At 43.7% G+C, this 26,168-nt stretch overlaps 1 protein-coding gene across 3 annotated transcripts in view; it reads right to left on the bottom strand.

Moving 5' to 3' along the window:
- The window catches only part of FAM124B (family with sequence similarity 124 member B), a 59,364-nt gene that overhangs the window by 10,796 nt on the left and 22,400 nt on the right, over positions 1-26,168 (bottom strand). For 2 of the 3 annotated variants that reach the window (XM_077290862.1, XM_077290863.1), the window contains exons 3-5: positions 19,389-19,523; positions 14,777-14,926; positions 36-771 (exon numbers count right to left, since the gene is read on the bottom strand). In XM_077290862.1, coding sequence (XP_077146977.1) covers positions 36-764 — 729 coding nt within the window. In that variant the 5' untranslated portion in view covers positions 765-771; positions 14,777-14,926; positions 19,389-19,523. Of the gene's footprint in view, positions 1-35; positions 772-10,480; positions 10,579-14,776; positions 14,927-19,388; positions 19,524-26,168 lie in introns of all 3 variants that reach the window. The other variant, XM_077290864.1, reaches the window with a different exon arrangement.

The following is a 26,168-nucleotide window of genomic DNA, read 5'->3' as shown; positions in this document are numbered from 1 at the left end:
TAAACTATGCAAATGGTTGAAACAGAATTCATTACCAAAAGCAAGATTTTGTTTCCATCATAGTCTTGGGTTTGCCATCTCATGTCACTGATTGGCACACAAGGGTAAGGCAGCAAGGGAACCAGCTGTCCTATCGCTTGTATCATGAACTGCAGGGCACAGGCATGTTTTACTTGGGCACACACCCCAGGCGGCAACTGTTTTAAGGAAAATTGTATGCACGTGTTCTTTGTAGAATGCAAGGCAAAGAAGCAGAATCCAATTTTTTGGCTGGTCGCTTCCATCCCCAGAATCATTTCATAAAGTCTTACTGAGTCCTCATAGTTATCAAAATCACAATATAGAGTAACTCTCAAAATCTCTGTGCCATAGTGCACCTGTCTTATTCCCCACACGGGCATATGCACATCCAGAGAGTAAAAGTCATCACTAGTTTGGCATGATGATTGCGATGGTCCTTGACTAAACCCTGTGTTCACATGATCCCATGGGGGTAGCTGGAAAAAGCTTTGCAAAAGTGAGATCCTTTCTTCACCTAGGTCTTCACGGAGAAAGAGTATCACCGAAATCCCTGGAAATTCAAATCTTCTCTTTCGATATTCATAGAATTGTATTGGGGCTGCTCGATCAGACACCAGAATAAGTTGAATATCCATACACAGTCCCTGAAGAATTCGCTTGACTGCCTGCCGAAAAACTGCGGAGTCACCTGGGTTGGCAAGAAGATGAATGGTGACCGGAAGAGCCGTGTTTCTGCCATCCATTTAAATGCTGTGTTGAAGAAAAAAATATTATATTATGACCTTTTTTTCCAAACCAGAATATAAGCTTTGTTACTATATAAATATTATTTCTTCTCTTGTATTCTGCTCTGTACATACAGTGGCATGTATCAGTATCGGATTGATTGATATACTATAGGTCATTGATTAGCTCTACATGTCATGGTAGGAGTTTGGAGGACATTCAGTCATGGTCGAAAGTGTTGGCACCCTTGAAATTGTTCCAGAAAATGAAGTATTTCTCTCAAAAAAATATTGGAATTGCATGTTTGGTTATACACATGTTTATTTCCTTTTTGTGAATTGGAACAACACAAAAACACAGAGAAAAAAAAGGCAAATTGGACATACGGTAGTTTCACACAAGATCACAAAAATTGTTGGCACCCCCTACTTAAAATTTGGTTGCACACTCTTTGGGATAAATAACTGCTATCAATCGCTTCCTATAACCATCAAACTTCTTACACCTTTTAACTGGAATTTTGGACCACTCTTCTTTTGCAAACTGTTCTAAGTCTCTAATATTTGAAGGATGCCTTTTCCCAACAGCAATTTTAAGATCTCTCCATAGGTTTTCAATGGGATTTAGACCTTTACTCATTGCTGGCCACTTCAGAACCAAAGCGCTTTGTTTCCATCCATTTCTGGTTCTTCTTGAAATATGTTTAGGGTAATTGAGCTGCTGGAAGACTCATGACCTAGGACGCAAACCCAGCTTTCTGAAACTGGGCACTACATTGCGACCCAAAATTCTTTGGTAGTCTTCATATTTCATGATGCCTTGAACACAGTCAAGGCCTCCAGTGCCAGAGGCAGCAAAAAAAAAAAATCTTTGAACCTCCACCATATTTCACTGTAGGTTTTATTTTATTTTATTTATAAGCCTCATTCCGTTTTTGGTAAACAGTAGACTGATGTAGATTACCAAAAAGCTCTATCTTGGTCTCATCTGTCCACAAAACATTCACAGAAAGAGGAAAAGAAAATTAACGATGTCACTGAGAGAAAAAAAAACAGCCATACTTGCAATATCATGTCCTAACACAAATGCACAAACAGGATGCAGCAGGTCTCCCAAGATAAAAGCAGGAGCAGAGGCAGCACATGTGTGCAATTTCAGCCGCCCCACAGATGTTTGGTGGGTTAGTGGCTTGTTTTCAGTATTTTGCACCTGTGCTGCCCCTGCTTTTATCTTGGGGGACCCGCTGCATCCTGTTTGTACGTTTGTGTCAGGACATGATATTGCAATTATGGCTGTTTTTTCTCTCTCAGTGATATTCATCTGTCCACAAGACACTTTTACAGAAGGATTTTGGTTTACTCACATATATTTTGGCAAATTTCAGTCTAGCTTTTTTATGTGTCTGCCTCAGCAGATGGGTCCTCCTAGGTCTCCTGCCATAGTTTTTAATTTCATTCTGATGCATCCTATGCCTGGAAGACAGCTAGTATTTCTTTGGAACTTGGCTAGGGCTGATTATCCACCATCCAGACTATCCTGTGTTGCAACCTTTCATCACTTTTTCTCTGCCATCCACGTCTAGGGAGATTAGCTACAGTGTCATATTTTGTAAACGTCTTGATAAAGTTGCACACTGTGGACAAAGGAACATCAATATCTCTGGAGATGGACTTGTAACCTTGAGAGTGTTGATATTTTTCAACAATATTTGTTCTCAAGTCCTCAGACAGTTCTCTTTCTGTTCCCCATGCTTAGTGTGGTACACACAGATTGAGTCAACGTCTCCCATTTTTATCTGGTTTCAGGTGTGATTTTCATATTGCCCACACCTGTTACATGCTGCAGGTGAGTTTGAACGAGCATCACATGCTGAAACAATGATGTTTACCCAGAATTTTGGAAAGGCCCATTTTGGAGGGTTTGTGTGAAATTATGTCCAATTTGCCTTCTTTTTCTGTTTTTTTTTTTGTGCTGTTCCAATACACACAAAGGGAATAAACATGTGTATAGCAATACATGTGTAATTGCAATAATTTTGTGGGAGAATTACTTATTTTTAGGAACAATTTCAAGATTTTAACACTTTTGGCCATGACTGTATTAACTTCCCTCAAACACCACAAATTGACATCACATTAGAGCCTTGTCTAACTCTGGTCAACCATACAATGATGTATTTAACAAGAGAAGAACCTATTTTAAAATAGAATTTGCTCCGGTTTCTTTACCCCATGCAGTCATATGTTATCATCAGATTACACTGGGACAACCAGCCATGTAATAAGTGGATGGATCTGCATTCAGCCATAAACTGCTTTTAATTAGTAGCTCAAGGCTCTGGCACCGAGCACGGGACCCCATATGACATCCATATGCACTAAAATAAAGACAGGGAGCTTCTATGAATATTGGAAATTAAGTAAGTCCATATTAGATTTATTGCAAGATAAAAATAGAAAAAATATTTATAGCTTAGTTTCAGTAAAGGAATAATTAGTATAAACAGGAATTCTCTATAATAGACACTTGAAATGCATTTGAATTAAAGCAGATTACATTGGGATGAAGGTTTTTTTTAATGAGTGTAATGCATATTAAAGAGTTTCTGCCAGTGCCTCTTTCTTTATACCAAAGGCTTGTTGAAAAAACTTTTGGAGCTTTATTTCCCCACAGTGGGTTTGGTGCTAGCTCTATGTCGCTGTCTTTCCACCCACCCGTCTTTGTTCGTATGCTGCAGCGAATCACAGTATTGTGGCAATTGGCATTATCACCTAACCCTAACTACAGAACTATCTCTAATCTTCCCTTCATCTCTAAATTCCTGGAACCCTTGGTCCACTCCCATCTAATCCGCTAGCTTTCAGAACACCCTTTTCTTGACTCTCTACAATAGGGTTTCCGCTCCTTACACTCTACTGAAACAACCCTGACTAAAGTCTCTAATGATCTACTAACAGCTAAATATAATGGTCCCTACTCCATGCTAATTCTCCTGGATATCTCTGCAGCACTTGATACTGTGGATCATCAGATCCTCCTCACTATGCTCCGCTCCATTGGCCTTAAAGGGAACCTGTCACCCCATTTTTTCAATATGAGCTAAAAATAGCTTTAAATAGGGCCTGAGCTGTGCTTTATAACTGTGTCTTTATTGTCCCCTGATTCCCCACCTTTGCTGCCAAAATACCTCAGTAAAGTCGCCGTTTTCGCCTTTCAATCACGGCGGTCTGGTCAAATGGGTGTTGTGAATTCGCTGTTTCTCCCCCACCTCGTGCTTCTCCCTAAGTAATTTCTTCCCGGCGTTTGCGTAGTGTTTCACGCCTGCGCAGTTAAGTCTAATGTCGCGCCTGTGCATTATGCTTTGCCCAGCTGTGGGCATAGCATACAGCTCGTCTCTGCGCATGCGCGGCTCTTCTCTGTAACCTGTGTGCCCCGGATGTCTGGCTATGCAAATGATGTTGTCCTAGATGCCGGTAAAATTTCCCCATCCAGAACTTCTTGCGTAAGTTTTGTAAGAAAATCGCTTATCTACAAAACTTACGCAAGAAGTTCTGGATGGGGAAATTTTACCGGCATCCAGGACACCATTTGCATAGCCAGACTTCCGGGGCACACAGGTTACAGAGAAGAGCCGCGCATGCGCAGAGATGAGCTGTATGCTATGCCCACAGTTGGGCAAAGCATAATGCGCAGGCGTGACATTAGACTTAACTGCGCAGGCGCGAAACACTACGCAAACGCCGGGAAGAAATTACTTAGGGAAAAGCAAGAGGTGGGGGAGAAACAGAGAATTCACAACGCCCATTTGACCAGACCGCCGTGATTGACAGGCGAAAACGGCGACTTTACTAAGGTATTTTGGCAGCAAAGGTGGGGAATCAGGGGACAATAAAGACGCAGTTATAAAGCACAGCTCAGGCCCTATTTAAAGCTATTTTTAGCTCATATTGAAAAAACGGGGTGACCGGTTCCCTTTAAGGACACCGTCCTCCTATCTCTCTGACCGCTCTTTCACTGTATCTTTTGCTGGTTCCTCCTCCTCTCACCTTCCCCTTACTGTTGGGGTTCCTCAAGGATCAGTCCTAGGCCTCCTCCTCTTCTCCTTGTATACTGCCCCTATTGGACAATCAGTAGATTTGGCTTCCAGTACTATTTCTATGCTGACGACACCCAATTATACACCTCTACTCCTGACATCACGCCTGCATTATTACAAAACACCAGTGATTATCTTACCGCTGTCTCCAACATTATGTCCTCCCTCTATCTGAAACTGAACCCGTTAAAAACCGAACTACTTGTGTTTCCTCCCTCCACTAATCTACCTATGCCCGACATTGCCATTTCCGTATGTGGTTCTACCATTACTCCCCAGCAATATGCCCCCTGCCTTGGGGTCATACTTGATTAAGAACTTTCATTCATCCCCCACGTCTGATCACTGGCTCGTTCTTGTCATCTACACCTCAAAAACATTTCTTTCGACTCTGCAAAAACTCTTACTTTGATTCTTTCTTTGAAGTAAAACATTGTTTAACCCCTTAACGACCGCCGATACGCCTTTTAACGGCGGCCGCTAAGGGTACTTAAACCACAGCGCCGTTAATTAACGGCGCTGTGGAAAAAGTGAATAGCGCCCCCCAGAGTCGGATTTTCTCTGGGGTCTCGGTTGCCGAGGGTAGCCGAGACCCCAGAGAACATGATTCGGGGGGTTTTTACCGACCCCCGAGTTGCGATCGCCGGTAATTAACCGTTTACCGGTCGTCGCAACAAAAAAAAAAAAAAAACGCGATTTGCCGTTTAATTTCTCTGTCCTCCGATGTGATCGCACATCGGAGGACAGAGAAATGTGGTCCCCGATGGCCCCCAATAGCCCCCCGATACTTACCTACCTCCCCCGGTGCTCCTCGTGGCTCCCGATGGGCGCCGCCATCTTTTTTCCGGGAAAAAATGGCGGGCGCACGCGCAGTACGCCCGCCGCCCGGCACCCGGAAGATCTTTGGGGTCTCGGCTGCCGGGGGTAGCCGAGACCCCAAAGAACATGATCGGGGTCGGTTTGCACCGACCCCTGCTTTGCGATCGCCGGTAATTAACAGTTTACCGGCGACCGCAAAAAAAAAAAAAAAAAGCGATCAGTTATTTCTCTGTCCTCTGATGTGATCGCACATCAGAGGACAGAGAAATAGGGGGATTCGGGGACCCTAACATACTCACCCGGTGTCCCTGGGTCCTCTTCTGTCTTCTCCTGCCAGCCGGCTTTTTCATCATGGCGGGCGCATGCGCAGTGCGCCCGCCATCTGCTGCCATCTGCCGGCCGGCAGGAGAAGACGAGTTGGGGCTAAAATTAGGGTTAGGGTTAGGGTTAGAGTTAGGGTTAGGGTTAGAGTTAGGGTTAGGGTTAGAGTTAGGGTTAGGGTTAGAGTTAGGGTTAGAGTTAGGGTTAGGGTTAGAGTTAGGGTTAGGGTTAGAGTTAGGGTTAGAGTTAGGGTTAGGGTTAGAGTTAGGGTTAGGGTTGGGGCTAAATTTAGGGTTAGGGTTAGGGCTAGGGTTAGGGTTAGGCTACTTTCACACTAGCGTTTTTTGGCTTCCGTCGCAATGCGTCGTTGGAGAAAAAACGCATCCTGCAAAAGTGCTTGCAGGATGCGTTTTTTCTCCATTGGCTTGCATTAGCGACGGATTGCCACATGTCGCATCCGTCGTGCGACGGATGCGTCGTGCTTTGGCGGACCGTCGACACAAAAAAACCTACATGTAACTTTTTTGTGCGACGTGTCCGCCATTTCCGACCGCACATGCGTGGCCGGAACTCCGCCCCCGCCTCCCCGCACCTCACAATGGGGCAGCGGATGCGTTGAAAAACAGCATCCGCTGCACCCGTTGTGCGGCGCTTACAACGCTAGCGTCGGTACGTCGGCCCGACACACTGCGATGGGCCGAGTACGACGCTAGTGTGAAAGTAGCCTTAGGCTTCTTTCACACTTGCGTCGGTACGGGGCGGTCGCAATGCGTCGGCCCGACGTACCGACGCACGTTGTGAAAATTGTGCACAACGTGGGCAGCGGATGCAGTTTTTCAACGCATCCGCTGCCCAGTCTATGTCCTGGGGAGGAGGGGGCAGAGTTACGGCCACGCATGCGCGGAAATGGCGGACGCGACGTACAAAAAAAAGGTTACATTGAACTTTTTTTGTGACGACGGGGGCTAAAGTTATGGTTAGGGTTGGGGCTAAAGTTAGGGTTAGAGTTGGGATTAGGGTTAGGGTTTGAATTAGGGTTGGGATTAGTGTTACGTTTGGGATTAGGGTTGGGATTAGGGTTAGGGTTGGGATTAGGGTTAGGGGTGTGTTGGATTTAGGGTTTTGATTAGGGTTATGGTTAGGGTTGAGATTAGGGCTGTTTTGGGGTTAGGGTTGTGATTATCGTTAGGGTTGTGATTAGGATTATGGATCGGGTTGAGATTAGGGTTAGGGGTGTGTTGGAGTTAGGGTTGGAGTTATAATTTGGGGGTTTCCACTGTTTAGGTACATCAGGGGGTCTCCAAACACGACAGCCAATTTTGCGCTAAAAAAGTCAAATGGTACTCCCTCCCTTCTGAGCTCTGCCGTGCGCCCAAACAGTGGTTTACCCCCACATATGGGGCATCAGCGTACTCGGGATAAATTGGACAACAACTTTTGGGGTCCAATTTCTCCTGTTACCCTGTGAAAATAAAAACTTGGGGGCTAAAAATCTTTTTTGTTGGAAAAAAAAATATTTTTTTATTTTCACTACTCTGCATTATAAACTTCTGTGAAGCACTTGAGCTTTCAAAGTTCTCACCACATATCTAGATAAGTTCCTTAGGGGGTCTAGTTTCCAAAATTTGGTCACTTGTGGGGGTTTCTACTGTTTGGGTACATCAGGGGCTCTGCAAACGCAACATAACACCCACAGACAATTCTATCAAAGTCTGAATTCCAAAATGGCGCTCCTTCTCTTCCGAGCTCTGCCGTGTGCCAAAACAGTGGTTTACCCCCACATATGGGGTACCAGAATACTCAGGACAAATTGGAGAACAAATATTGGCATCCAATTTCTCTTGTTACCTTAGTGAAAATAAAAATTTGGAGGCTAAAAAATCTTTTTTGTGGGAAAAAAAATATTTTTTATTTTCACTACTCTGCATTATAAACTTCTGTGAAGCACTTGGGCATTCAAAGTTCTCACCACATATCTAGATAAGTTCCTTGGGGGGTCTATTTTCCAAAATGAGGTCACTTGTTGGGGGTTTCTACTGTTTAGGTACATTAGGGGTCTGCAAACGCAACATAACGCCCGCAGACAATTCTATCAAAGTCTGCATTCCAAAATGGCGCTCCTTCCCTTCCGAGCTCTGCCGTGCGCCCAAACAGTGGTTTACCCCCACATATGGGGTACCAGCATACTCAGGACAAATTGGACAACAACTTTTGGGGTCCAATTTCTCTTGTTACCCTTGTGAAAATAAAAACTTGGGGGCTAAAAATTCTTTATTGTTAAAAAATATATATTTTTTATTTTCACGACTCTGCATTATAAACTTCTGTGATGCACTTGGGCATTCAAAGTTCTCACTACACATCTAGATAAGTTCCATGGGGGGTCTAGTTTCCAAAATGGGGTCACTTTTGGGGGGTTTCTACTGTTTAGGCACATCAGGGGCTCTCCAAACGCGACATGGCGTCCGATCTCAATTCCAGTCAATTTTGCATTGAAAAGTCAAATGGCGCTCCTTTGCTTCCGAGCTCAGCCATGCGCCCAAACAGTGGTTTACCCCCACATATGGGGTGTCGGTGTACTCAAGACAAATTGTACAACAACTTCTGGGGTCCATTTTCTCCTGTTACCCTTGGTAAAATAAAAATTTGGAGGCAAAAAGATCATTTTTGTAGAAAAAATGCGATTTTTTTATTTTCACGGCTCTACGTTATAAACTTCTGTGAAGCACCTGGGGGTTTAAAGTGCTCACCACACATCTAGATAAGTTCCTTAAGGGGTCTAGTTTCCAAAGTGGTGTCATATGTGGGGGGTCTCTACTGTTTAGGCACATCAGCGGCTCTCCAAACGTGACATGGCGTCCGATCTCAATTCCAGCCAATTCTACATTGAAAAAGTAAAACGACGCTCCTTCTCTTCCAAGCTCTGCGGTGCGCCCAAACAGTGGTTTACCCCCATATATGGGGTATCTACATACTCAGGAGAAATTGCACAACAACTTTTGTGGTCTAATTTCTCCTGTTACCCTTGTGAAAATAAAAATTTGGGGGCAAAAAGATCATTTTTGTAGAAAAAATGAGATTTTTTATTTTCACGGCTCTACGTTATAAACTTCTGTGAAGCACTTGGGGGTTCAAAGTGCTCACCACACATCTAGATAAGTTCCTTAAGGGGTCTAGTTTCCAAAATGGTATCACTTGTGGGGGGTTTCCACTGTTTAGGCACATCAGGGACTCTCCAAACGTGACATGGCATCCGATCTCAATTCCAGCCAATTCTGCATTGAAAAAGTCAAACGGTGCTCCTTCACTTCCAAGCTCTGCGGTGCGCCCAAACAGTGGTTTACCTCCACATATGGGGTATCGACGTACTCAGGAGAAATTGCACAACAACTTTTGTGGTCTAATTTCTCCTGTTACCCTTGTGAAAATAAGAATTTGTGGGCGAAAAAATCATTTTTGTGAAAACAAATGCGATTTTTTATTTTCACGGCTCTACGTTATAAACTTCTGTGAAGCACTTGGGGGTTCAAAGTGCTCACCACACATCTAGATAAGTTCCTTGGGGGGTCTAGTTTCCAAAATGGTGTCACTTGTGGGGGGTTTCTACTGTTTAGGCACATTAGGGGCTCTCCAAACGCGACATGGCGTCCGATCTCAATTCCAGCCAATTCTGCATTGAAACAGTCAAACGGTGCTCCTTCTCTTCCAAGCTCTGCGGTGCGCCCAAACAGTGGTTTACCTCCACATATGGGGTATCGGCGTACTCAGGAAAAATTGCACAACAAAATTTGTGGTTAAATTTCTGTTTTTACACTTGTGAAAATTAAAAAAAATGGTTCTGAAGTAAAATGTTTGAAAAAAAAAGTTAAATGTTCATTTTTTTCTTCCACATTGTTTTAGTTCCTGTGAAGTACGTAAAGGGTTAATAAACTTCTTGAATGTGGTTTTGAGCAGCTTGAGGGGTGCAGTTTTTAGAATGGTGTCACACTTGGTTATTTTCTATCATATAGACCCCTCAAAATCACTTCAAAGGTGATGTGGTCCCTAAAAAAAACATGGTGTTGTAAAAATGAGAAATTGCTGGTCAACTTTTAACCCTTATAACTCCCTAACAAAAAAAAAATTGTTTCCAAAATTGTGCTGATGTAAAGTAGACATGTGAGAAATGTTATTTATTAACTATTTTTTGTGACATATCTCTCTGATTTAAGGGCATAAAAATACAAAGTTTGAAAATTGAAAAATTTTAAAAATTTTCGCCATATTTCCATTTTTTTCATAAATAATTGCAAGTAATATCGAAGAAATGTTACCACTAACTTGAAGTACAACATGTCACGAAAAAACAATCTCAGAATCAGCGGGATCCGATAAAGCGTTCCAGAGTTATAACCTCTTAAAGTGACACTGGTCAGAATTGTAAAAATTGGCTCGGTCATTAAGTACCAAATTGGCTCTGTCACTAAGGGGTTAAAAACAGGCAGGAAATTTTTTTACCTCACAAAAAGAATCATCTGCAATCCCGTGCTGTAATGTCTGTATATTCTTTTGCTTCCTCCCCTTCCCAGGAGCTGTGGTATGATCAGACCATGTTCCTGTACGGTCAGACACAGCCATTACACAGTACCCAGCAGGGACACGTTTATAAGATTATCTCAGCACAGGAACATTTAATTTAAACAAATCCAATTGTGGAAATTATTATTATTCCAAGATCTACTGACTAAAATTAATTCTCCTTTGTGAGAAATCCCCTTGTGCCTCAGACGGGCAACATAGCAAATGTCGACCATAGTGATTGCAATGCTATTTCTTGGATTACAGTCACTGAAGCCGGAGTGTGAATGCCAGTTACAAACTTTCTTGGGTGATGCTACAGGCACAGTAGCTGCACGCATAAGACCACCATGAACGCCAGTATGTATACACATCATGGGAATGGCTCCCTTCAGCTATGTTCACACTAAGTTTTTTTCAGGAGTTTTCAGAACAGAAACTCTCCAGTCAAAACTTGTGCCTTTTTTTAAACTCCTAATGCTTTTTGGACAATTTCTGCTCCAACAATTCCTGAAAAAAAAGTTTGAACATACCCTTCCTGTTACTATAATATATATTGTGAAGCAATAGTGGTTGAATGTAGTTGTCAAGCAGGTTATGCTTGAAAATCAGTCATCCTCCGACATCTTGGTTTAAAGAGGTTATCCATGACTTTGGTTATTTTCCCCTAAGGGGCTTAGAACTATCGGGCAGATAGTTGCTAACTACCTGTCTGTTCTGCCCAGAGTCAATCTCTGCCAGCTCAGACTGGTCACGGACCTCTCCTCCCGGCAACTTTCCGGCTTCCAGTAATATCAAGTTGGAAGAGCAGCTTCTTCTCTTTGGCTCTTCTCTGGTGATGGGGCATCACTGCTGATGTCATGCTGATTGACAATCGGCTCCCCACTCCCCCGAGGAGCTGGCTGTCAATCAGCCTGACAAAACCAGTGACGCCCCGTTGACAAAGCAAACCAGAAGAGCAGTTCTGTTGACGTTAAGTCAAAAGAAGCAGCAGAATCACCAGCAGGTGAGGTCTGTGACCTCTAAGCAGAAATCGGCGCTGGGCATAGTAATCAGGTAGCGAAAAGCAACCTGCCTGTAAGTTTATAGCCACATAGGGAAAAACAAGCTGGATAACCCCTTTAAGGCTAAATTAGTAGACTTGAGAGAACTACGTAGAACACACCCTCATATGATAATGTCAGATGTCATACAGTTTACCTTCAGACTGTCAGACACATCTGTATATTATAATAGTGGATGGAAAGTTAGCTTTCCTGTCTGACAGCACAAGCTATCTTTCAAGCAGGAAAGGTGCCACTTCCGTTCATTGTGTTCTGTCTCATTTCAAGCAGCTATGAACTAAATTGAAATCCAATGCGCTCCCACAATGCTGAAGTTACACATGCAGCAACATAACTTACAGAGGCTGCCCGAGGCTGACAGAATGATGATCTATCTGTGGGATATGGAGCGCCCCCACTGCCGCAGGACCGAGGGGTACCCGGTACCGGGCCTCTGAGTCTCTGTTCTGGGGTTGTCACGGTGGCTAGACCCGGTCTGTGACCCTGCTGAGGGGCGCCCAATGAAAGGTGTGGATGGTGATGATGTTATGGTGCGGTGCAGGTTGCAGTAAATAACAAGGACACCAGGTTGCAGTCTCTTTACCTCTTTACTAAAGGCTTCAGTATCCTCAATCCGGAATACGGTTAACCGGGCTGCATAAGTCCGGCCGGTCCGATGGCACCTCCAGGGTTCCCTTTGCAGGTGGAAATCTGTGCCTACCTTCTAGCGCTTGTGTGTTGTGGTCCTCCCCTGCTGTGCTTACGGGATAGTCCCCACAACTGTTGTGTCTGTTTCTGAAGTTCCCTCACAACTCGATTATGATGTTCTGCTTCGTCCCCCAGATGATATGGCTAGGACGCACCCGTATGACGGGTAGGCTCGGAGGTCTTCCGGGACCCTAGAGTCGCCCCTCTCCAAATGTTGCCCCCTATGTCTTCTTAGGTGATTTGAGTGAGACAGCCCGCCTATAACTGACTGTCCTGCCGTAGGTTTGAAGTAAGGCCTGGAGCTCAATACTTCCTCGGCGTTCCGGCCACCGGCTGCGCGCCTCAGTAGGATGTTGCCTCAACTTACAGCACGACTCCTACTTGTGTTTCTCCTTGTTGCGTTGATCTCGTTTCTCACTCTTCACAATAAACCTCGCTTCTTGTCCTTTCTTGGGGTACCACCGCAATGAAGTGCAGGCGCGGTCCCGTAACGTTCTTTCTGTTCGCTAGGCCTCTGTCAGGATCCCACCCCTGACAGGGACCCCCCCTGAATCTTCCCCTGCAACACCCTCTGCCACAGGATGTTGCCTGGTTCCAACCCAGTCAGCTTCTGACTAACTTCCTATCCAACCCCCAGTTTTACCAGATTGTGAGGAGTGGCCTAATACATAGCACCCTTAGCTCCCCCTGGAGGCCAGACTGTGAAGTGTATTGGTGTCTGTGATACCTGGTCAGGTGAACTCCTTCAGTGCCATCGGACGTACCATAGCCCCCCTTAGCAGCGGAGCATCAGTACTGCAACGACCAGTTCGCATCTCGGCTTCAGGAAAATGGCCGCCGCGATCTCTATCTGCGCACGCGCGGCATCCCGTGGCCATTTTCCTGAAGCCGCGGCCAGCAGAGCGCCACTTCTGCGCATGCGCGGCCAAGGGAAGATGGCCGCCCCCCACCGATCACCAATGAAATAGTGCACATCGCGCTCTTTTAACTCCCCTGTGCAGTGGATTCGGGACCTTAGGCATGCGCAAACCACTACGTCACCAACGGAAAACTAAGCAAGATCTTGGGGAAGACACCACGCCCTTTTGACCAGACCAGCCTGATTGACAGGCGAAAACGGCTACTTTGGTAACGTATTTTGGCAGCATAGGTGGGGAATCGGGGTCCACAAAATACACTGTTGTAATGCACAGCTCAGGCCCTATTTAACAGTATTTTTATCTCATAAGGAAAAAACGGGGTGACAGGTGCCCTTTAATGGGTGGTGCAAGTTATCCCTTATCAGTAGTATAAGGGATTACTTACTAATGTGTGCGGCCCAACCATTGGGATTGCCACCAATCCTCAGAACGGGACTAATCAGAGCACAGTCTGAACGGGGCGAAGGATGAGCACACTTAACACATAGCTATTAATTCTCTATGGGACCACCTGATGTTGCCGAGGACAGGACATCTCTGCTCTATTCATTCTCTAAGGGACTACCAGAGATAGCCGAATATTGGGCTGTGTAATTGCTGGCAGTCCAATAGAGAATAGATAGAGTGGTGGTGTGCCTGCGGGACCGCCGCTACATTTAGAAGGCGCTCTGCAATCAATAAGTTACTCCCTGTTCTATACCGGGTACATTCAAGTACAATCAGGAGTATTGTGACGGATTTTGTTAAATTTATCTAAACAGCAATTTATAAAATGTATAAGAACACTTAGAAGTAAAAAGTATAAGTGTCTCTATGATTGGGAATCATTGCTGTCCTGGATTAGAATTCACAAATGGTCTGAATTATTGAAGCAAATGCAAGGTGAATGCTTCCAATTATAAGGCTATGTGCACATGTTGCGGATTGGCGTGTGGATTTTTCCGCACTGTTTTTGAAAAATCCGCAGGTAAACCGCACTGTGGATTACCTGCGGATTTGCAGCGGTTTTTGTGCGGATTCCACCTGCGGTTTTACACCTGCGGATTCCTATTGAGGAACAGGTGTAAACCACTGTAGAATCAGCACAAAGAATTGACATGCTGCGGAAGAAACACTGCTGCGCTTCCGCACGTTTTTTTCTGCAGCATGTGCACTGCTGATTTTGTTTTCCATACGTTTACATGGTACTGTACAACGCATGGAAAACAGCTGCAGATCCGCAGCGTCAAATCCACAACGTGTGCACATAGTCTAAAAGCTGTACTTGATGATTGTGGATTTGGTGGCCGTGAGCTGCATCTTTATTTTGTTGGAAAGTTTGCTTCTTTGAATGCAAAAAATATTTTCTGTTCTTTTGAAAACTGACAGGCTCAGCTACCTCCGGCACTTCTATAATAAGTGAATGGAGCAGAGGTGCACCGGCTCGTCCTCCGCTTCATCTAGACATGACTCAGTACAGCTCCTTTCTTTGGACCAGTCCCAGAAGTCAGTCTCCTGATAAATTAACGTTGGGGAAGAACATGGTAACTTAGTACACCCCTTGAATGTTCCGGGAACAGAAATACCTGTAGTATCTTCCCTTTATAAAGCTGTCCTTCTCCATGGTGCTTGGTAATTGTCTTTTGGGCTTTTTTATCTGCTTGTAGTTTGTGGTGAAACAAGTCCCATGTGTCTCTGTGTCCGAAGTTCGCTTAGTATTAAAAGGTGATTTATGCCTGGAAACGAAATTAACATCAGTACATGCGACTGCATTTCAGCTGGAACTCCCCCTTATAACCAGTTTACAAAGCTGTCGGCGTTCTTTCATTCACGTTGCACAATCCCTTAGTTACAGGTTACATTTGCTTTTCTGTAGAAGGCAAACCCTATCCACACCTCACTATGTGACGCCTCATAACAGCACGCGGACAACGCTGAATCACATCTTATTGGGGAATGTCTGACTGAGAACCAAGCAATCATTAAACTAATGCATGTAACTGTTCTGGTGCGGCTGGTGACTGGGCTGGACAGCCGCACTCTAAGACCGGAGTCACACTAAACGTATGAAAAATCGGTCCGAGCCTCCATAACGAGTCACACAAGTGTAATGCGAGTGTCATGCGAGAACAATCCAATGTATCATAACTAGCACCCGATTTACATCCGAATGCAGTGTGATTGCTATCCAACTGCAATGCAATTTTAACATGAGATTTTACATCCAGCAATTCTCTATGTCAGTTACACATAATTTTCAAAGGAAATATTCGTCAAAACACACAGACACATAGATAGATAGAAGAAAAACCAGCAATTCATGTGCCACATACAGAAAAATCACAGGTTAGAATACAATAGAGAGAATAGATATATACACATAGAACACATAGATATATAGATGTCAGTGACACACATAAAGTACAGACCAATAGTTTGGACACACCTTCTCATTTAAAGATTTTTCTGCATTTTCATGACTATGAAAATTGTACATTCACACTGAAGGCATCAAAACTATGAATTAACACATGTAGAATTATATAGTTAACAAAAAAGTGTGAAACAACTGAAATTATGTCCTATATTCTAGGTTCTTCAAAGTAGCCACCTTTTGCTTTGATGACCGCTTTGCACACTCTTGGCATTCTCTTGATGAGCTTCAAGAGGTAGTCACCGGGAATGGTCTTCCAGCAATCTTGACATATAACATATGATGGCATATACAATTAGTACAGTGTGTGTGCAAATTACTGTACATGTATTTAATTAATAAAAGATTATTTCTCTGAAAAAAATGGCGAGGGATCCAGCGCAATTTTAGTAACCAGCAGAGGGCAAGCCAACGGCAGAGTCACATGTTTATAGCCTGAGAAGGGGGTAATACCTATGGAGCTTCCCAGGCTATTAACCCCTTCATGACCTTGGGATTTTCCGTTTTTCCGTGTTCGTTTTTCGCTCCCCTCCTTCCCAGAGCCATAACTTTTTTTATTTTTCCGTCAATTTGGCCATGTGAGGGCTTATTTTTTGCGGGACGAGTTGTACTTTTGAACGACATCAAGTGCGGTGAAATTGCAAAAAAAAGTGCAGTCCTACACTTGTTTTTTGTTTGGCTTTTTTGCTAGGTACACTAAATGCTAAAACTGACCTGCCATTATGATTCTCCAGGTCACTACGAGGTCATAGACACCTAACATGACTAGGCTATTTTTTATCTAAGTGGTGAAAAAAAATTCCAAACTTTGCTAAAAAAAAAATAAATAAAAAATTGCGCCATATTCCGATACTCGTAGCGTCTCCATTTTTCATGATCTGGGGTCGGTTGAGGGCTTATTTTTTGCGTTCCGAGCTGGCGTTTTTAATGATAGCATTTTGGTGCAGATACGTTCTTTTGATCGCCCGTTATTGCATTTTAATGCAATGTCGCGGCGACCAAAAAAACATAATTCTGGCGTTTTGAATTTTTTTCTCGCTACGCCATTTAGCGATCAGGTTAATGCTTTTTTTTATTGATAGATCGGGTGATTCTGAACTCGGCGATACCAAATATGTGTAGGTTTGATTTTTTTTATTGATTTATTTTGATTGGGGCGAAAGGGGGGTGATTTAAACTTTTATATTTTTTTTATTTTTTTCACATTTTTTTTTACTTTTTTTTTTTAACTTTTGCCATGCTTCTATAGCCTCCATAGAAGGCTAGAAGCTGGCACAACGCGATCACCTCTGCTACATAGCAGCGATCTGATGTTTGCTGCTGTGTAGCAGAATTGCAGGTGTGCTGTGAGCGCCAACCACAGGGTGGTGCTCACAGCTATCCGGGATCAGTAACCATAGAGGTCTCAAGGACCTCTATGGTTACTATTCTGAAGCATCGCCGACCTCCGATCATGTGACGGGGGTCGGCGATGCGATCATTTCCAGCTGCCCGGCTGGAAGCGGTAGTTAAATGCCGCTGTCTGCGTTTGACAGCGGCATTTAACTAGTTAATAGGCGCGGGCAGATTGTGATTCTGCCTGCGCCTATTACGGGCACATGTCAGCTGTTCAAAACAGCTGACATGTCCCGGCTTTGATGCGGGCTCACCGCCGGAGCCCGCATCAAAGCGGGGCTTCTGACCTCGGATGTACTATCCCGTCCGAGGTCAGAAAGGGGTTAATATCAGCTCACAACTGTATAATTAGCCTTTACTGGCTATTAGAATGGGGGACCCTAAAAAAATGATGTAGGGTCCCCTATAATTAATAACCAGCAAAGGCTATGCAGACATCTTCGGGCTGATATTAATAGCCTATGAAGGGGCCATGGATACTGCCCCCAAGGCTAAAAACATCAGCTCTCAGCCATCCCAGAAAAGGCACATCTCTAAGATGTGCCAATTCTGGCTCTTAGCCTCGCTCTTCCCACTTGCCCTGTAGCGGTGGCAAGTGGGGTGATAGTTGGGGGGGTTGATGTCACCTTTGTATTGTCAGGTGACATCAAGCCCAGAGGTTAGTAATGGAGAGACGTTAATAAGACACCCCCATTACTACACCCCACATTCACATTGTAAAAAAACACCAATAAAAAAGTGCTTTGATTGAAAGAATAACTCAGACTCCTTTAATATTCTTAATTAAACAATACTTATGACCTCACCCATTCCCCCGATGCCCTCATCATCTGCACAAGAGGTTAAAAAAACAAACAACAGTATTCCTCACCTTTCCGCAGAGATGCTTTTAATCCATTTGTCCCACGACGGGTCCAGCTCTGCTGCATCTAGATGGCAGGCTGCATGGATGCATGATGCATCAATACAGCCTGTCACCCAGTCGACACTAAGCACCATGAGCGTAAGAAAGTTCTCCTGCTCGCGGTGCCATCTGACCGGTCCTGCGAGTTCATGGTCAATGAACTCACTTTACGTATGCACAGTCGGCACTTACCTATTCCCACTGCGCTCGCACTGATGTTAGAAAGGTGAAGTGAGTTCACTGGCTGTGTACTCGCAGGACCTGTCTGACGGCACCATGAGCAGGAGAACTGTCCGGCCAGACATTTCCCCTGCAGTGAAAATCACGGATGTAGTGGTTGTAGTGTTACATAGTCACCATCCAGTTACATGGACAAATACAGTTGAGTCCTCCAGAACGGGAGTCTTTCTAAGGCCAGGGTCACACTATTGTAGAATACAGATGAATGCTACTGTATGTGAGAAAACATCGCATAGCACTCAGACCAGTGTGAATTTATAGGGAAGCTCACATCACCGTATTTTTTCTCAGGCGTATTCGACGTGCGTGTAAAATCCCAGCATGCTGTGATTGTAGTCGTATATTGTCGGAGACTCGCCAATGCAAGCCTATGGGTGCGAGAAAAACTCGGACACCACACGGACCATTCGTCTAGTTTGTGACCAATACGCACACATTTTCCTCATTTCAGCCCATTCAGCCATTAAATTCAATGGGGAAAATCAGTGAGAAATGTAAAGCCATACGGATGTCATACGGATACATAGGTGTGAGAAAATCGCATCATCGCATTGCAAACACATTACACACGGATGACCATACGGAGAACACTTGTGCGACTCTCGGCAGGGAGACTCGGACTGATTTTTCAAAGTTAAGTGTGACCCCGGCCTTACAGAGCAGCTATCTGGTCCGGCCCATGGAGGGTAGTGCTAGAGATGGGGAATCCCATATAATACTTCTAGATGCTCTAAAGGGACATATGGACAGGGGATGTCTCATGTTAACTCCTAGATTTAATTCTTTGGTTTGTCAGACATAGGGCTCACTCACACATCCGATTTTCACGTATGAATGCTATCTGTCTTTTTCATGGATAGCCCTCATACCTGTGATAGTCTATGGAGCCATTCATGTCAGGATGGAGAAGGTGGAGAACCTTTATTTTTCTTTCCACATACAAGATAAATAGTTGATACTCGGACCCGACAACATTTTGATCAAACTCTGATCAAAGTTTGATCAGAATAATCGGTCCTTTTTTCTCATACGCGGAAATATCGGACATCTGAATGAGCCTTTAACAAAAGCAATGCAGGGAATGCAAGTGATATATGGACAAGATAAAAATAAAACATCTAGCACCTAATAACATGGTAAAGTGGATTTGTCATTAGATTTCACAATACAAACTGCACATGCTATTAAATAAATGTTGTTTTCTTGATGAAGCTGTTGTACTCACTTTGCAACTGTATGTCAGAATAGCTGAGTATTCCATTCTGAAAGTCTTGCCCGATATTAAAATGCTCATCTTAGTGTCAGGCTTGTACAGTTATTCTTTCATGGATTTCCAGTTCTTGCATGGATTTGTGCATCTCTAAAAAATATGAACATGAACAACACGTGGACCCCATACCAGGAATCTTTATACAAGCACATACCCAAGTCATCTGTGCCCTCTTTTACCTCTAATCTAGAGTGGATTTGTAGCATTGGTCCAGGTCAGTAACAGTAAGGTCACACTAGCGTATAGCATCGGATGTGATATGTGATCCAATCCTATTCATATGCGAGAATCACATCACAGTTTAGGAGAACAAGGAGAGATGAATCTGTCCATCTTGTCCATTGCATGTTGCGGCGTACATCGGACTGCACTCAAATGACATCCAAGTGCAGTGCCATGTTTTGATCACACCCATTGAAGTAAATGGGTGCGCACTATGCGAGATACGCACATTTTTTCTAACAAAAATAACAGATCTGCTCTGCCTCATTCAATAACACTGGTCAGAGTGCAATGCTAAATTTTCTGGCATTACACTCCTCTGTATTACACATCAGTGTGAGCGAGCCCTAGTACCAAGACCGGCAATCATACGTCCATATTTTCCCAAAAAGGTTTGTTTTAAAAATGAGTGGAAAACACACAGTAGGGTTTGTTTTTCCTATCAGCCCCATCCTTCCCTATTATTTCCTTTAAGTGAAATTTCTATATACTTGGAATTTGCATGTCGTTGGGAATTATCAAAGTAAATGAAGACATTTGGTTTTTATATTACTATTTTTATTCTATGTCCCTAAAATGGGCAAAATGTAATAAAAGTATTTGTGAAAACAACTTCAGACTGCGTATTGTGCTATAAGAGAGCTGGCAGAGCCGACGGCTTTTCATTCTCAAACTCATTGAAATGCTGAACATGTATAATTATATTACGTCTTACACTTTTGGCACAACACACATATTCAGCAAGCTTGGTGTTTCTAGTACTCCCACTATCTGCCATTAATACATAGCAAAATGTGTTCCTCTTGGATAATAATAATCTTTATTTTTATATAACGGTAACATATTCCGCAGCGCTTTACAGTTTGCACACATTATTATCGCTGTCCCCAATGGGGCTCACAATCTAAATTCCCTATCAGAATGTCTTTGGAATGTGGGAGGAAACCAGAGAACCAGGAGGAAACCCACAATACATGGGGAGAGCATACAGACTCCTTGCAAATGGTGTCCTTGATGGAATTTGAACCCAGGACTCCAGCGCTGCAGTGCTAACCACTGAGCCACAGTGCTGGGGGGGGGATTACCTCTCTTAACAAACTCTTTCTTTTCAACTTCTTAAATGCTTGCAAAATAAACATTTAATCTGAAGGGGTTTTTTCCTAGGGTTTTTGTGAGATTTTTGTATTTCTTAAATTTGTCATGTTTTGTTTTTCATTATCATTTATAATGAATATAATAATATAATATAATATCATTTATCTGGAGAATCCCGTGGAAAAACACTTGTATATAGGAAAAATGCACCAAGAAATGCATGTTACAAATGAAAAAGAAATCAAAGAGACACCAAAAATATTTGAAAAACATTGTGATAAAACTTCCAGTTCATGGTGTTATTTAGAAAAAAGGAAGCAGAGTGGGAGCAAGAGCAAGACAATTGTCCTGCAACACATGTGGATAGGGAAATGACTTAAAATAACATAGAATAAAAAATAATAATAATAATCTTGAACCAGGAGGAGGAGGTCTAAGTGGAAGAGGAGGTTGAGGAGGGGTGGACATGGCGGTGTAGGTGGAAGAAGCAGAGAAGAAGATAGCCAACACTGTTTTTGGGTGTTTTTTTTTTTATTATTTTATTTGGGGAGGTGCTAAACATTGGGAATGGCAAATGGAATGAACAAACTGTGGTGAAGTATAACAATGGCTGGGTGCGGCTGGTAAACAAGTCCTGTGGGATCCATACCCAGTTTAATGTAATGAATGTGAGCTTGTCCACATTGGCATTGGACAGGTGGATGCGCCTGTCTGTGGTTACACCCACGCCATGCTAAACACACGTTACAGCAATACACTTGCTGCAGGGCAGGCCAGGACCTTGAAGGCATAAAGGGCAAGCTCAGGCCATGGGTCCTGTTTGGAGACCCAGAAGTTAAATGGGGCAGACCCATCATTCAGTACATGGAGACATGTGGACACATACTCTTCCACCATGTTGTTGAAATGGCTAATACTGACCGTAGCACATGGTAGTGTCACATGTTGTGGCATGCTGAGGAAAGATTTCCACATTTTGGTCAGGCTAACCCTTCCAAGGTGGTGTCGGTGCCCCAGATGCAATGGCGACTTCCTCCTTTGCCTCTGCCTTGTGCTTCCACTGAGCCCCCACTGTCAGATGGTTACGCTGTCAGTAGTGCATCTAACAGTGTTTGCTTGTATTCCCACATTTCCCGATCATGCTCCAGTGAGGGAAGTAAGGATGGCACGTTGTCCGTGTAGCGGAGATCCAGCAAGGTGGCCACCCAATAGTCAGCAACTGGCAACAATCTTGGCAACTCGGCGGTCCTTGTGCAGGCACAGCAGCATGGCACAGAGGCTGTTTTGCAGAGTACCCCCACATAGGCTGTTTTGCAGAGTATCCCCAACGAGGCTGTTTTGCAGAGTACCCCTAACGAGTCTGTTTTGCAGAGTACCCCCAACAAGGCTGTTTTGCAGAGTATCCCCAACGATGCTATTTTGCAGAGTACCCCTAACGAGTCTCTTTTGCAGAGTACCCCCAACAAGGCTGTTTTCAGAATACACCCACAGAGGCTGTTTTGAGAGTACCCTCAACGAAGCTGGTTTGCAGAGTACCCTCACAGAACCTAACACTGTCCCTCACTCGAGCCACGTCCTGTCCCTGCTTTATTCAGCATCCGAACACCGAATACTAAAACGGACTTCTGTGAGAAGTCCGTGTTTGGATTTCAGCACTGAACACTATGTGTCCAATATAAACCCCGAACTTTACAGTTCGGGTTCCCTCATCTCTTTCAATAATGTCTAATTCTTAGACAGTGCATATTTAGACAAGACAGTTTTAAAAAGCAGCAGATTTTTCTTAGTGGTTCATGCTGTTTGACAAATCTGTCATGTTTTGACACTGCCTATTCTAAGATTACCCCACTTTTTAATTACCTTACTTTGCGCACAAATGTGCAGCACAATTTTGGTGCATTTTGCCCGAATTGTTTTGCACCTTAGGCCACACACCTATCACTGAGGTCATGCCCCTTCATCTAACATGTCATTAAAAAATGTCTAAAACACATCATATGAGCAAATCATGACATATTTAGTGTTTCTGGTGAATTTAGCTTGATAAATATGCCCCGTTGTATTTAGCTAAAATATTTATTAGAGGGAATTTGTCAGCAGGTTTTTGCTACCTCATCTGAAAGCAGCCTGATGTAGGCAAGGAGAAGCTGAATCCAATGATTTATCACTTAGACTAATGGGTGCAGCTGTTCTGACACTATTAGAGTTTTTAGATTTAGCAATAGATGAGGAAGCTGCTCCCGCCCACACCAGGCTCAGTATATACAATGTCCATAGACAGTGAGGTGCTTATCACAGGAGGGGGCGTGTCGGACTAGCATGCACATGCTGCAGAGTCACAACAATGATATACTCCTGTGCTAAAACAATCATTGCAAGCAAACATCACCACAGAGCTTCATATGTGAGGCATGGCTGAAATCTGTTTTAATCCCTACAGCATGCTTTCTTCAGATTACATAGCAAATCCTGCTGACAGATTCCCTTTAAGTACTTTATTTTGATAGCCTACCTTAGGACAAGTCATCATAATCAGATGAATGGGGATGCGGCACCTGTCACCCACACTGATCAGCGGTTCACTGTATAGTGTTCAAAGCAGGGTCCTGCACATCCATCTCTATTCAATGAATAGGCGTGAATGTGCAGTAACTGGCCGCGGCCACTATACAATTGATGGAGCTGAGCAGTTCCACTCCACAACTGAGCACATCCGACTGGCGGTGGCACCAAGAACAACTGATCAGCGGGGGTGGCAGGAGTCCCATTCCCACTGATCTGATATTGATAGCCTATCCTTCAGATAAGCAAGTAATATAAAGTACTGGACAAACCCTTTCATTTCTGCATTGACTTTAAAGTTAACAGCTTTCAATATATAGAAAATGCAGTGTGTGTAAAACCAGCCTGGTTGCATTTTAATGGTGGGACCTAGGTTTAAATCCCACCAAGGACAACATCTGCAAGGAGTTTGTATGTTCTCCCCGTGTTTGTGTAGATTTACTCCGGTTTCTCCAGTTTTCTCCCACAATCCAAAGACATACTGATAGGGAATTTAGATTGTGAGCCCCAATGGGGACAGCGATAATAATGTCTTTTATAAATGCTATATAAATCAGCATAACAGCGACTGTAGGTTACTCTTTACACTCGGGTAAAAGAAGCTCAGTGACAACCACTAATGGTTGCTATCCCACAATCCTTCTAAGGCAAACAGCTCTGCAGCATGGCTGTCAATGAAACATGGTGTTCATAAAAAATCCTACAGAAATAGTCTCTATTTTCATCCATATAAAATCATATAGCAGAACCTATAGCCGGAATTATAGCAGAGCCTCCAGGGTTCTATGCAGGGCCGGCGTTTGGCACAGGCAGACCAGGCAGACGCCTGGGGCCCCCACCTACAAGGGGGCCCCCTGCATCTGCAACCCCTGTATGAAGTGCCCAGAGGGTTTTCAGCAGTGAATAATGCTGTGCATTGCTCTGTAGTCCCAGAACATGTCTCCCAAACCCCACTTGAGACCTCCTCAGTGCAGTGATTTACTCATGTGGTCCGGAGCTCTGCTGTTTGCTGTAGGATCAGGTTTCACAGTCACATACAGCAGGGATCAGCATAGGCTCTGACCAGTCACTGAATCATTGCTGGTAATCTGACAGGGCGACCTCCTGTCACTACTGTCTGGATGACACAAGACAGGAATATTGTCTGCTGAATCAGGGTATTTATTATATAGAAATAGATGAATTCCCAAGTGAAACAATAAGGGTAAACTATACACATATATAGTACAGGTGTGCATAGGAATCAGCGTTTTTGGTGCATTTTTTTCTGCAGCCAAAACCTGCTCTCTTGGCAGTAAAAACACTGCTTTCAAAGCCCCCATTTTTTAGGGTATGTGCAGAGGATCCGGAAATGGCAGCCCTTTGGATGCAGTGGACATGTGCGGTGTCCAAAGTGCAGCCATGTTTTGAACACAGGTGATTCCGCATGTGTTCATTGAACCGTGTGGAATCACTGCGTCCTATACATTGCAGGGGTGAGATTTCTCTTGTGGAGACTCGCGTCTACGCCATATAAATTGACATGCTGCAGCCTGGAGAGATGCGCCCCATGTCCGTCTCTGCAGGTGAGGTGCGGGTGATAGTGCACACATAGTAGAGATGGAATTTCTTGAAATCCCCTCCACTATGCTGTAACATCTGTGGGTTGGACGCTGCACAAGTACACAGCAGCCGACCCGCAGCGTTTACTGACTGTGTGCATGTACCCTTGGAGCTTTTGCTGTTCGTTTTTTACAGTATGCATTTTGTCTACAGTACATGTTTAATAAAGTTACTGTTATTCACAAAAAAACGCAGCGAAAAACAACATTGCAACATTTGCAGCATTTTTTAAACTTTTTATTGCTTTCTACGGGTGAAAAAAATTGCTGAAAGCGACATTTTGCAGTCAGAGGAAAATAAAAGGGTGTGCAGGAGATTTCTGAAAATCTCAGTTTTTGCTTGTGCTGTAAAATGCTGTAAACTTTGTATTTGCAGAAGAAAAAGCTGCAAAAATTCTGCATCTGAACATGGCGAAAAGCTGCTTTATAAAGTGCCAGCAAAACATAGGAGATTTCCGAAATCTCCTGCAGGCGCTTGTTTGTTTCCTGACTGGATTTCAGAACTGTAGCGCTTTTTAAATCTGTAGCGTGTCACTTCTTTCAGTGTGTTTTCACCTGTAGAAAGCAATGAAAGAATAAAAAAGCTGCAGATATTGCATCGGCATTTTTCACTGCAATTTTTTAAGTGGTGAATTAAACTATTAGGTCTCGTTCACATGTTCAGTATTTCACATCAGTATTTGTAATGCAGAAACAGCAGTGGAACAATGAGGCTATGTGCACACGTTGCGGAATCTGCCGCGGATTTTTCCACGCAGATTCCTAAAAATCTGCAGGTAAAACACAGGGCAGATTTACGGCGGAATTACCGCGTTTTTTGTGCGGTTTTCAACAGCGTTTTTACACCTGCCGATTCCTATTATGGAGCAGGTGTAAAACGCTGCGCAATCTGCACAAAGAATTAACATGCTGCAGAAAATACAACGCAGCGTTTCCGCGCGGTATTTTCCGCAGCATGTGTACTGCGGATTTTGTTTTACACACGTTTGCATGGTGCTGTACAACACATGGAAAACTGCTGCAGATCCACAGCAAAATCCGCAGCGTGTGCACATACCCTGAGAAACACGTCACCACTTCTGAATTTATCACCCTCCTGGTTTTGGCTTACACATACTGATGTGAAATACTGACCAAATGCTGATCATATGAATGTGGTCTTAAACATACTGTAGACAAAGCAAACATCCTCACTCCAAAAAAAAGCTGAAAAAAGTGTGAAGAACACCACAAAACAAGCTGAAAAACAGGGGTT

Source organism: Ranitomeya variabilis, chromosome 2 (assembly GCF_051348905.1).
Source record: "Ranitomeya variabilis isolate aRanVar5 chromosome 2, aRanVar5.hap1, whole genome shotgun sequence".
Lineage (NCBI taxonomy): Eukaryota > Metazoa > Chordata > Amphibia > Anura > Dendrobatidae > Ranitomeya > Ranitomeya variabilis.
The sequence above is the reverse complement of the archived record's forward strand: the minus strand, read 5'-3'. Positions and strand labels throughout refer to the sequence as shown.